This window comes from Drosophila navojoa, chromosome 5, assembly GCF_054131105.1.
Source record: "Drosophila navojoa isolate 15081-1374.11 chromosome 5, UAZ_NAV_1.0, whole genome shotgun sequence".
Classification (NCBI taxonomy): Eukaryota; Metazoa; Arthropoda; class Insecta; order Diptera; family Drosophilidae; genus Drosophila; species Drosophila navojoa.
Window position 1 is genome coordinate 3,632,501 of NC_142893.1, and position 12,967 is coordinate 3,645,467.

Genomic DNA, 12,967 nt, shown 5'->3' on the forward strand with positions numbered 1-12,967 from the left:
AGAGCCGCATTGCATTTTGCCTCGCTTTGCGAGTGAAGAGAGCGCGATAACCGGTTGCCGAACGGCTGACGACGACAGACGAACGACCAACAATGCACGATTCGTCGGCAGCTGAACGCAAAACACGACCAATCCGTGGCGAGCCGAGTCGTGCGAGCCGAAGCGAGCGAACGGCTGGCGATTGGGCGTTGCCTGCTTTGGGCTGCGATTCGGCCAAACGTTCGGGTGGTTCGGGCGTGGCCAGGGCCCAATGCATTTCGTTCGAGTGCAAAAAGGGGGCGAGTTTCTGTTTCTGTGCAGCGTCGTAACAGGAGTAGCCAGATACGCACACCCATACGCAGGCATACATACACACACACACACACACACACACATGCGTGCACTCAGATTGTTTGTATTGATTGAGAAGTTTGACTGGTTTGGCTAGGGAAAAACTAGAGCTAAAGGTGAAGCAAAATGTTTGTTTGATATGAAATTAATGGCAAAGCGAAGTAAGTGAATGGTATAACTTTGACTTACAGTTACCGCAAGTCAAAGATATCATAGAGCGAAACAGTTAGTTGTCCGAAGTACAGTCTCGATTTGGAAATTTCAAGCGCTGCCAAAGATTAAAGTTAGCAAAACGGGAACAATAATAGAAAGAAGGAGAGGTAGACGCATAGCGAGAGGTGGAGAAAACCCTCATTACTCATTATGAAAATGACACAAAGAAGAAGAGGAATCAGCAGAGAAGCAAAAATAACCATTCAAAATCAGCCATATGGAAAGATATCTTTTTCTTTTTCGAAGCGCTGCGCAAACAAATGGAACGTGTTTCTGGGCGAGCGGAAAGAGCGGCGCAAAGCAGGGAAGAAAATAACACAGCGCGAACGGGCTGAACAAGGGAAAACTCCAAGTCGCCTAGGCAAGCGACCGAGTGTGTATGTGTATGGGTGGGTTTTGCCTGTGTGTGTATGCGTGTGTGTGTGTGTGTGTATTTATTATAGCTAGCAGAAACTCGAGAATTCATTTTTATTTGGGGTTGCTTCGCTAATGCGTGGGTGCAGCTAAAGGGGAGGTGGGGGGATTGCTCAAGTGGGTCTATGTACTCGAACAAATTACGGGTTTGCTTTATGTAAATGCACGCAAGACTTTTGTTTGACTTGTGATTTATAAGCGGCGAGCGCACATGTGTGTGAAAAGCCAACGTGTTTGTTTGCTCAAATTAGCAGAATTCTGCAATAGGCCTGCCAACACGCTGCTCTAACTGTACATATGTGAGCTACTACTCTTTTCATTTTTTGTGGCATTATTTAATTATTTTGTGCTTAAGCATTTTCACAGCCTTTAAATCAACTGACGCCATTTTCGATAGGTGAAAAACTGCAGCGCTGTTTGGTTGAATTACTGGCTAAGTACAAGGCGCCATCTAGCAGGCGAAGCAGTCACTAAGCGCTGTGTAGTTGAGTTGCAATTGTGAACAGTGCACATGGGTTTGCGTCTCAGCTAAATGTGTTCTTGTTTTTCTACGCTAGGTGTAGAGCTGCTTAGGCATGAAGTTGGCTGCGTTTAAGTTTAGTTAAGTTCAGTTGCTGTACAAAAGCGCGGCAATTTGAAATTTCTTAAACTGAACTAATGTAGTGAGTTTAGGTAAAATTTAAGTAAATTTAAGTTGTTTCTATTGAATGCTGCATAGAATTTCAATGTTATGGGCATGTAGGACATTTTAATTCGATATTCAGCTATGCAGTAGTTGGTTTTGTAGCGAATTGAATATTGAATGGGCTTTCGCTTTACTTTAAGCTAGTAATTGAAATGTGCTTGTGTGTTTGTCTGTTTGCTAGCTTCTGTTGCAACAATTAAATTCACACTAAGCCGCTCCAGCCGCATGACTCGTTCAAATTGCATTCAATTTATGGCCTTCGTGTTGGCAAAGTACTCGAATTTCACGATTTACACATTTACGGCAATTGTATTTCAAAGGCTTGTCCCCTCTCTCTATATATATATATGTGTGTGTTTGTGTGACTGTGTGCTTGTGTGCACACACCTGTAATCCGGGGCAATTTATGTTCGGGTATTATCTACAAGTAATTGCCTTTCGATTTTCATAAAATTTCATTTGCAGCCAGCAAAAGGCCCAAAATTTCAATGCATATTTTATGCCCAAAAAGGAGAGATGAAAAATCGCTGTTGTTGTTGTTGCCGAGATAAGTTGACTTAATCACTTTTGGCATGCAAATAAGGCTGCATGCAGCATTGGCACTGGCTGTGTGGCAATAAATAACGACGATTCTAATGACAGAGTTCAGAGTTCACAAAACGTTGCTCTGGCAAAGTTTCTCTTGTTGCCACTCATCAATATTGATTGCACTGTGTGCACTGTGTGTGTGTGTGTGTGTGTGACTGTGTGCAGGTGCCATGCTATTTTACAATTTTCGGCACGAATTTATTATGCCACAAATCCCCAGCAGCGCTTGTCAAAACTGTGTTGCCTGTTGCCTGTTGCCAGCTTGCCAGCTTGCCACGCTGGCCAGAAGTGTGGCTGAGAACGGATTGGCCAACGCCCCCGCTTGCAATCAGCCAATCAGCCAATCATAAATAGTTCATTACGTTTGCACCGAGCTGGCAAAGGGGACAGCGCAGCACAGTGGGGCCAAGCATGTGCGAAATTGGAGATGTAAGATTAAAAAAAAAAAATAAAATATGATATAATGATACATATTTTATTTTATTTTATATTATAATTAATTATTGCTTTATATATAATTTTAAATATTTTTTATATTTTTTGGCGCTATAATTTATCTTATGAATCATAATTATTTACATATTTTAATTGCAATTTATTTTATATTTAATATTTAAAATACTAACTTAAAATTTATAAGATATTTTTTAATATATTTAAGCACTGCATGCCTTACATACATTAATAAATAAATATTAATATAAATATAAATATTATGTATATAATACAAATCTGATTCCTTTTCTAAGGTCATTAAAGGACGCATCTGTAATATCGATATCGATAACAGCAAATTTACTTATCTGAAATAGAGTCTTACTAACATTGATATATTCTTATATCTCATAAAATCCTCATATTATATACTATATATTCTCGGCTCTTGAACTCTTCTCAGTATCTAATACAATAGATTATAATATTAATATAATAGATTAAATAGCATTTATAAATAATTTTAATTTTAATTTCACATATTCTGAATTACATTTAAAATATTTCAAAAATAATTAAATTAAAATTTCTCCAAGCCATTGTGTTTGCTCCAGTGTGCCGTTGCCAAGTTTTGACGATTACAGTTGTGTGGGACAGCATAGCATAGTAGAGCAGGAGCAGAGCGAGATTGTTGGGGTTTTGGGAATTTGTAGCGCATTAGAGAAACATTTTCGAGCCAGGCCAAGCGATGCGATGCGATGCGATGCGATGCGATGCATTGGCATTAATTTATCCAGTTTTGCAGATTGAACGGCGCAAACTGTTTGGCTTGTTGCATATTTGAAGCGATTGCCAAGGCATCGCGGGACGGGCGAGGGGGCGCTGGCACGTAAACAGCTGAAAGCAGATTGTGAGAACGTGCTGCGAGTTCAATAATAACAAGTCCGCTTTGCCTGATGCCAAATTGCTATTTATTAAAAATCAATGTGTGGCTGGCAACAAAATCAGCAGAATTTAACCAGGTGGCAAGGTGGCAAGGTGTCGCTGTCTCTCTCTTTCTCTGTCTGCGGGTGTGTGTGACATCTGCTGAGCCTCGGGGCCGCAGTGCGGTCCGTGTTGCTGCCATGCTCCAATAACTGTTGCAGCAACACCCACACACACACACACACACACACTTGCCACATATGCCAGTGGTTGTGGAGGCAGCACCGGCATCTGGTCAGCCAGGCGACATTTCCGGGTAGTTTGAAGTAATTGCTTTGCAAGCTGTTGCCCTGGACATGAACGCAACGATGTCGTACAAGTCTGTTGCACAGCTGTGTAGCCAGACCCCAAATGGGGGGCGGGCGAGGAGGGGTGGACCTGTAAAGGGCGCGACGGCCGGGTGGTTGGCGTTGTCGTGGTCAGAGCTTAGCCAGCAAGCGGCTTAGGCTAGGCATTGGAGCCAACTGAGCGCGGCCCACGCGGCGTATGAGAAATTTGTCAAGTAAATTGCGCTGCCAAAGCGAATTTGGCAGCCAGAAGCTGGCAGCTTAAGCAGCGAGGGTCCATCGAGCAGTTTGGCGTAATTGAAACGAATTGAATTGATGAAATGAATTGATATGTTCACTCTGAAGCATTCCACATAGTTAGTGCTCTATATGGCAACTAGATCAGCAAGGAGTTGACAGCTTGGGTGGCGAGGGGCAATCGAAGAGTTTAGCGTGAGTGATATGAATACAATCGAATCGATATGTCGGTTGGGAGGCTCTGAATCTTGTATTATTTATTTATAATTTTGTTTATTTTGACTGTAAGAGCTTGCGGCTTAAGCAGCGAGGGTAGCTTGTGGAGTTTATCGTGATTGAGCTCTATTGATTATAATCATATTGATATGTTAATTGGAAGCTTTTGAAGAGATCTTTTAGTGCTTTAGTTAAAAGTTAACAGCTAGAATTTATAACGAGGGCTGTTTGTGAAGTTATACTTCATCGATATATATTGAAAGGGCATATACAAGTTGACAATTATCGTCTCAGTGCTCTTGCCTAAAGTAGATAGCTACGAGTTGTTGGCTTAGACAGAGAGGGCTGCTTGTTGAGTTTGTCATAATTATCATAAATTGCTGAAATATAAATTAACTAATTTTGTGGAAATCTAGCTCGAATTGGGTAGTTTAAGCTGCGAGGGTTGTTATTGAGTTTGTCTTCATTGAAATGAATTCATATGTTTTTCAGACAAAGAGTATTCCATTGCAATAACTGTTTATATTTATATGAATTTAACAACAGGCGGCGAGGGTTGCTTGTTGACTAAGGCATAAGCATGAAGCATTCATATATTTTAAAAAATGTGTGCTAAGCAAACGTGGTATTGGTATTTTGAGGCAGTGTGAATATAGTACAAATAGCGAGGGTGGTTTGTTGAGTTTGTTATTATTACAAATTGAATTGTCAATTGAGAAACATTAAACTATTTTAGTCTAGATCTATATGTATGCTTCAGTTTAAAGCGCTAATGGCTGGAATTGCGAGGGTAGCTCGTTGTGTTTGCCATGTATTGATTTTAAATATTGTAATTTTACCGATTTATCAAACTAACGTAAGTTCAACTCATACATACATAATTGTCATAACTTCAGTCTCTTTGTAGGTCCGGCCACATTTTACGTACTGCCCTCGCTGAGCATCTACGTGACTCTGAATGCAATTTTTTGCAGTTGTTACAGCTCGACGGGGCATGCAAGCTGTGCATTTTCTTTGCAGATTCCTCTTTTTTTTTGCCCTAACTGCTTTTATATTTCCACAGGCCGCCAACAGATGGCGCGTGCATGTGTGTGTGTGTGTGTGTATCCGTGGCAGCATCCGTAAACATATCCGGCAACGGCTTTGCATTGCGAGCCGCGCGTTTTGCATATTAACTAAGTGAAACATTTCGTTGACAACTTTTCAAACATTTGTGCGTCCTGTGCAAATATTTACCTACATGCAAGACAAATACAGTTAGACAGAGAGAGAGAAAGAGAGAGGGAGAGATTGCGATAGAGTTGCCTTCGATTTAGGGTCTGCTTTTTTTTTTTTGTCGCCTCAAGACGTTCGAAATTGAAATTTAAATTCGATACAAAATACTTTAGCATAGAACATAGCCAAAATAAAAGAATACAAAATCGAAAAAGAAAAGGGAAAAGGACTTCGGGGCGCATCCTTTTGACCGTATCGCTTAACATTTTCCTAAGCAGCATTTTTATTTATCACTCGAGCGGGCGGGGAGGCCGCATACAAATTTCAAATGAAGCCAAGCCAATAAGTCCCTCCCCCCTTCAGCTCCCACTCCTTCTGTCTGCAGCAGGATTTGTGCAAAAATAGCTAACTGAAAGGGGGAGCGGACGAACGTGGGAGTGAGAGAGAGAGAGAGCGAAACGAAATGTGCTATACGCCAACATATTTATTAAATATTGAATGTTTTCCTTTGCCAGCTGCCTGCAGGCGCACCCAGCATATCCTGGCTTCGTTTTTTCGTTTTTTTTTTGTTGTTGTATGTTTCTTCTTCTTTTTTCGTGTCCTTTACGCTTGCGGCAAGCAGCGCAGCGCACCCTCAAAGCCAGCTCGACCGAGAGGGCTTTCATCCATGTTTCTTGTATGCAAATGTTTGTTGTCGATCAACGTTGTTGTTGTTGTTGTTGTTGCTGTTGTTGTTGGCAACCATCATGCCGCATTAGTGAGTCATTTGGGCGAGCGTCTTTATGGCTAGATAATAATACGATGACAATTCGTGGCTGGCCATAAAAGCCATCAAATGCGCTCATCATAAGCCATCAGAGCTCCATCAGGTCCACACAGTAGTCGCAACACTTTGCTATCCTCACTCGCATCAGTTATAGTTGATGCAATAAAAGATTGCCAGAGAGAGAGAGAGAGAGAGAGAGGGACTGACTGGCAAATACTCTACATTTGCATTTAGAAATTTCTACTGTCTTCCATAAACAAATTAAAAACAGAGCAGAGCAAGGCACTTGCTCTATCTCGATGTTTCTAGACAGAGATAAAAGTGAGGAACTGATAAACTTATGCATATCATATCACTAGAATATATGTATATCAGTATAAATTTGAGTATATATGTATGTTTGTAGATTCATAATGTAAATAAATTAAAAGTTTTCCTAGTTTAGTTTATGTGGTTGATATATGTATGTGTATGAGTGTGTGCGTCGATTTGGATTTTAAGTACTATGCGAGCCAGAGTATTTTCTCGTCGGGCACTGTCAAGTTGAGCGAACTTCCGTTAGGTAATTATACCCTGGACTCATTCAAATAGGAAATTAGAGATCTATGCAATCAGTTTTAATGATAACATAGTATGGAACTTCCTTCATTGAATAAATTCAGAATATATTTAAGATATACATATATGTAGACAGAGAGAGAGAGAGATAGATAGATAGATAGATAGATAGACATAAAGACAGCGAGAGGGAGATAGAGAGCGAGCGTGAGTGGGATACAAAGAGTGTGTGAGATTGATCGAAAGTGTTTAATATCTGGATAAATGCGATTGTAGTTTTATTTTTTTTTAGTTTTTTGTTAATTTTTTATTATTTTTTTTTTAAATTTATTTTTCTACCTAGTATTTTGATTGCGAGTACATGGGAGTTCTTTATCGGGCACATCGATCGAGTCACTTGAGATATTTACTTCCTCTTGCCATAGATCTCGACGGTGGAGTCGATGCCACGGCTGACCTGGCTGCGCAGATTGATCTGGGCATAACGGTAACCGGGGCCGCCGCTCCACAGGCTGGGCGTGGCGCCGGAGGTGTTGCGGAAGTTGTCGATCACATTGATGAAGCTGATCGTGTAGTTGTTGTTGGTGCCCTGCATAAAAAACCAAGTGTTAATAGCGGTACTACTTGACATATTCCACTCGGGCTACTTACGGCACGTGGGTAATCGATATTGACGCTCCAGTAGTTGTTCTTGAGTGGGGCACGCCTCTCGTTCTGGCGGGAGAGCAGGATGTCGGTGTTGTTGCGCTTGCCCCAGCTGGCGCTGTAGGCCTGGCTGGCGACGAAGACGGCCAGCAGTAGAACGCAGATGTATAGGAATTTCATTTTGTTCAGTTGTTCGTTTCTAGTTTCTACCTCGAAGACGTTCGATTTGATTCTGCTTCAGGTCTGCCCGGCCAGCTGCTTATATAGTAAACGCATGGCGTATGAGTAATATTGTTTACACACGAGTGGGGGGGATTTTTAATTAATATTTTTTTTTTTGCCGTAACTGAGAAGTGTTTCGGCTTTTTTTGCGCTACATTTTTATTGTTGTCTGCGATAAGCCTGGCCGGGCATGGGCGTCGTTGTGGCCAGGTGAACAGGTGAGCAGTTGCAGCGCAACAGGCGACTGCCCCTGCGCTTCGTTTAATCAGTTCGCTTCTGATAAGCGAACAGAATATTGTTTTTCTCTTATTACAATTTCTTTGAGTCATGCCACTCGACTGGGCCTTACTTTGGACATGTGTCCGTTGTTGATGGCCGATTCTACTTAGTTAATCGTAGATCAGAATTAAATAGAAAAAATCACATATATGTATATTAAAGTGCCATCAAATTCGTGGAACCTACTTTTGGCCAATAAAAATTGATAACCATATCATCACTTGGTGCCTCTTTTGGTTCAGGTATTTTTATTTGTATCAGCTGAAAATAGACAGGCCTTATCATACATACGAAATGTAAAATATGCAAATGCTATCAGTTCTGTACATTTTTCTTCCATTAATTTTTTAAAGTGTATTTTATTTTTGTCTGTGTACTGAAATAGAATTTTTTCCGTTGCTTTGCGCCTTAAGCACTGCTATTGCTAAGCCTCTCTCAACTCTCAGCTCTCGATACGCCATCTTTGTTTGTGTTTATGTATTGAATATTTTAGACTTGCTCTCTCCCTTTGCTCTCAATGCCACTCAGCAGTGCAGTTGTTGTTGCTGGCATATACTTCACTGCTCGCGAGCAGCATTTCAATGATCCGTTATGCTTTGCTCTTGTTATTGTTTTTGCATTTGCTAATGCATGCTCACATTTGTTGTCTGTGTCGCACACATTAAAATCTCAGCTCTGCCTTCACGACTGCCTTTCCTTTAAGCATTTAGCTGCCGCTTTTGTTCTTGTATTTTATTGCTGTCGATGCTTCGCTTTGTGTTTGCTTGTGCATTTGATGTTGTAGCTCTTCTCACTCTTACTCGGTCTCTCTCCCTCCTGCCGAGTTGCTGTTCTCTGTCTTTGCAGTGCTTATGCGAGTCTCTGCTCTCCTCTCGCTGCTTTTGAACGCTATTTTCATAATCCTTTTTGTGCAGCCTTCGCACTTGCAGGTAGCGTTTCGCTGCTTTTTAGATTGTTGTGTAATTGATCTATGATTAGTTGTCGCATGCACATGTTAAGTGGCTGCTATTCGGTTCGACTGCATTTATTTTCAGCTTTTGTTTTAAGTGACAGATACATGTGTATTTGTTCAATGTAGTAATAAATTGTGGATAAAAAAAAGAAAAATAATAAGTGTCGTAAATTGTGTTGTGTTTTAAATACATATATTTACATATGCTAATTACGCATTGTTAATAATGCATTACACGCACGGTCATAATTGTTACTGCTGTGGGTAACTACTTTAATTTTTAGTAATTTTAGCGTTGATATATGTATTTATATAAAAATATACCATAGAAAAGTAAATTATCTTTACGATCTCATCTTCTGCAGGCCCCGTTGTTGGCTTTGCTGCCGAGGACAAATTCTTGAGCTCTTTCTTCTTCTCTTTGAATGCCTAGCGGATTCACGCTCTCTTTGCATTCTTATAAGATTTCATTACATTCAAATTGGGTAAGTGGCACATTAACATTTGCTTAAAGTATTGCTTTTCTGTTAAGTACTTTAACAGTGGACTCTTTGCATGCTGTTTTCTTTTCTGATGGGTGCAATAACAGCTTATGTTAACCGAGAAGTATTTATTTGAATTTAATTCGTTTATCTCATTTAACAGGAATGTAAAAATGATAAAACCATTTCTGTTGAACTGTTCATATCGTTATCAATGCTATCACTCTATAATTAATTTGCGCACGTACGAATGTGCTGATCAATCAAAAAGAAACTAAAGAAAAAAAAAACTGTTTATTTACTATTTTAGAAATTGCTGTGATTGTGTCTAGCCAGGGCCTTAGGTTACGCAAAAAGCAAATATTTCAGTTAAATGCAAAATTTACTTGAATTTATGGCAAAGCTCTTTGGGCAATAGACTTGCTAATCACCAATAAATAATTGAATAAAATGTCTCAAAGGTCATTCACACACGTTGCTCTGCGTCTCTCGCACATGGAATCCATTCTAATAGCACTTAAACAATTGCATATTGATTGCAGCTCTCGCTTAAAGTGGCAAAGCAAACAAACAAACATACAGGAAATATGCATTTCGTCTACAAACTGAAAATAACAACAAATATTTGCCTGAGGTTAGAGCATCGTTATGTGTGGAATTTGTTTAATTATGCCCGAAAGTTTGTGGGTTCATTAAAATGCTGATTACTAATATATCAAATGCCTGTCTGTCCGTTTATCCGGCTGTCTGTCTGTCTGTCCGCCTGTCTGTCTATTTGCCCAGCCAATTGAGTTGAATGGCAGAGCTTAAGTGTAAAGTTTTATGTATTTCAGAGATATGGCAGCTGCAGCCAGGCTGAGCATTGCCTGGGGCTTTATGGATGCCACACGCCGCACGCCGCACGCCTCACAGCTTTTATCTAGGCCGCTGACTCTTGGCCTGGTTGGCTGCATATTTATTGCAAATTACAGAAACCCAAGATACTTGGTTTGAAATAAAATCTCATTACTTGCAGCAGCCGCTGCCGCTGCCGTCGTCTGATAAGGGCAGCGACTTGCCCCGCCTCAGTCTCGCCCCATTTCAGTTTGCCTGTCTGTCCCTCTGTCTCTCTGTCTGCTCCCAATTGCAGTTCGACAGACATATTTGTCACTTATGAAAGGGATAATTTGCCACGCTTGCCAACGACAACAGCAACAGCAACAACTACAAAAGGAAAACTGCTGTGGCAAGAGTTTCCTTTGGGATTTTGAACAAAAGAAAAATGCCTGCGGCCAGAGGCGTAGAGAGTGGCAGAGGGAGGGTGAACGGCGGTTGGGCAAGGCAACGCAATTGCAATTGACTGTCGGCATTTTTATGCAAAACTTGTTAATCACATTTTATTGACACATGCAACGGGGCACGGGGCACGGGGCGCTTGCTGTCTGGCTCACTCTGCACTCGGGGGAATCGATTTCCATTTTTAAATTGGGCAAATTAAGGGCGGCTAACGGAATGACTGCTGCAAATGCGGCCTGATAAGCAATTGGCAGTAGGCAAGTACCCTCATTGACACACACACACACACACACACACACACATGCACACACACACGCACACACACACACACACACACACACACACACACACACACACACACACACACACACACACACACACACACACACACACACACACACACACACACACACACACACACACACACACACACACACACACACACACACACACACAGGCGAACGCATGTTAAACTCGACTCGACAATTGCCAAATTTAAAAGCAATAAACGTACGAGCAAATTTCTGGGTTTATGCCACGTTCTTTACTTCATTTTTTTTAACTGTTTGACAAGAGGGCGGCGAACGCGTGCCACAATTTCACCCCCTGTGCACTGCACACCCACTGCAGCACCCCTCGGCCCAGCTCTCCGTCACTCTATCGTCTATGTCTGAGCGCTGACTGGCATTCCGGCGCTGACTTTGCCATTGCTGTAGCTGTAGCTGAAACATGCAAAGGCTTCCCTTTCATTTACGCTTTCAATGCCAATTGAAGCGCACCCCAAGAGAGAAAGCCTCACACTTGCCCTCTCGCCCCCGGGGCCGGGGGGCAGAGTTCAAAATGCGCTTTGCAAAAATGTCAAGTGCGGAATGTGCACTTTTGACAGTTTCAGTTCATTCGACAGTCACTCACACACACACACACACACATACACACACTCACATATACACTCGCTCGCCGCCTGGCGTCTGGGAACCCTGACAGGCTAGTCTTTAACCCTAAAACACCCTCACACACAAACTGCCAGCCAGACACGTACCCATAATAAAACTTGCCGCCTGCTCGGCAACAAAAAAGTAAATCTTATGAGTGAAGTGAGTTTAAAATACCCTAGAACTAATGCAAATGATACATATGCAAGCTAGAAATGATAGCTATTATTGTTATCGATACTCTATTGACTTTTATCGATAGTATGCCTGTGACATGAACAACCCTGTAATTTTGATCGATAGTCGATTGATTTTATCGATAATATGCCTGGTGACTTATAAATATTACTGATTGAAGTACCCTGTAATTTTATCGATAGTCTATTGATTTATATCGATAGTATGTCTGGTGACATAAATATTACTGATTGAAATACCCTGTAATTTAAGAAATGTGACCTTAGCTGAAAAAGTGTTAAAGCTTAAATGCTGCTTTTAACTGTTTGGTTGTTTATCGATAGATTCTAGTGTGTACAAAAATAAATGAAACTGATTTGAATACTCCGTGATTAAAGAAATGTGATTTAACTACATACAATACAATCTTTACCTTTATCACAATCTTGCTGTGTATAAACTACACATAGATCGCTTATCGATAGTCGATAGGGTGTAGAAATACCTCAGTATTGCAGCCATTATGTTTCAAAAACTTAACAGGAGACACAAGGTGGGTTATTGGCATATACATATGTATATATATAGTATATATGATTTATATACTAATATCTATGATTTATCGTTTATCGGCAATCATAATTGCTTCTTTTCCATTGGGCATTTCTTTTTGTTTATAAAATGTATTGTATATTTAAATATACACTGTAATACATATATTTTAAATTCTCTCGAATATTCAGAACTGCTAACAGACATATATTATCGTTTATCGATAGTAATTGCAACTGTGCTTATCTACTAAATCTATCAAATCTTAGTGATTCCTAAACTTTCCAAGTTTCTGCAGAGCTTCGCTCTTTCATTCTGTCTACAGAATGTCTTTAGCAACAGCATACCCTACCCGGTCAATGGCACAACCAGGGTATAATAAACAAAATCAAATATTAGAAAATCGTCGGGCAACAAGCACGCTCTCCCCCCTCCCTCTGCTCCCTCCCTGCCGTTGCTCGATCTCAGTCACAGCGTGTGTTTTTTATGCTTTTAATGTGTTTTGTTGCCCGCTGCGGCGGCT

At 40.8% G+C, this 12,967-nt stretch overlaps 1 protein-coding gene across 1 annotated transcript; it reads right to left on the reverse strand.

Annotated features, from left to right (window-relative positions):
* Positions 1 to 7,189: 7,189 nt before the first annotated feature.
* LOC108655151 (putative salivary secreted peptide) lies at positions 7,190 to 7,822 on the reverse strand. The gene is made up of 2 exons (XM_018106873.3): positions 7,580 to 7,822; positions 7,190 to 7,517 (listed from the first exon to the last, which is right to left on the reverse strand). Exons 1-2 carry the CDS (start codon positions 7,751 to 7,753, stop codon positions 7,335 to 7,337), a joined length of 357 nt encoding a protein of 118 aa, XP_017962362.1. The 5' UTR covers positions 7,754 to 7,822; the 3' UTR covers positions 7,190 to 7,334.
* Between the last annotated feature and the right edge of the window lie 5,145 nt (positions 7,823 to 12,967).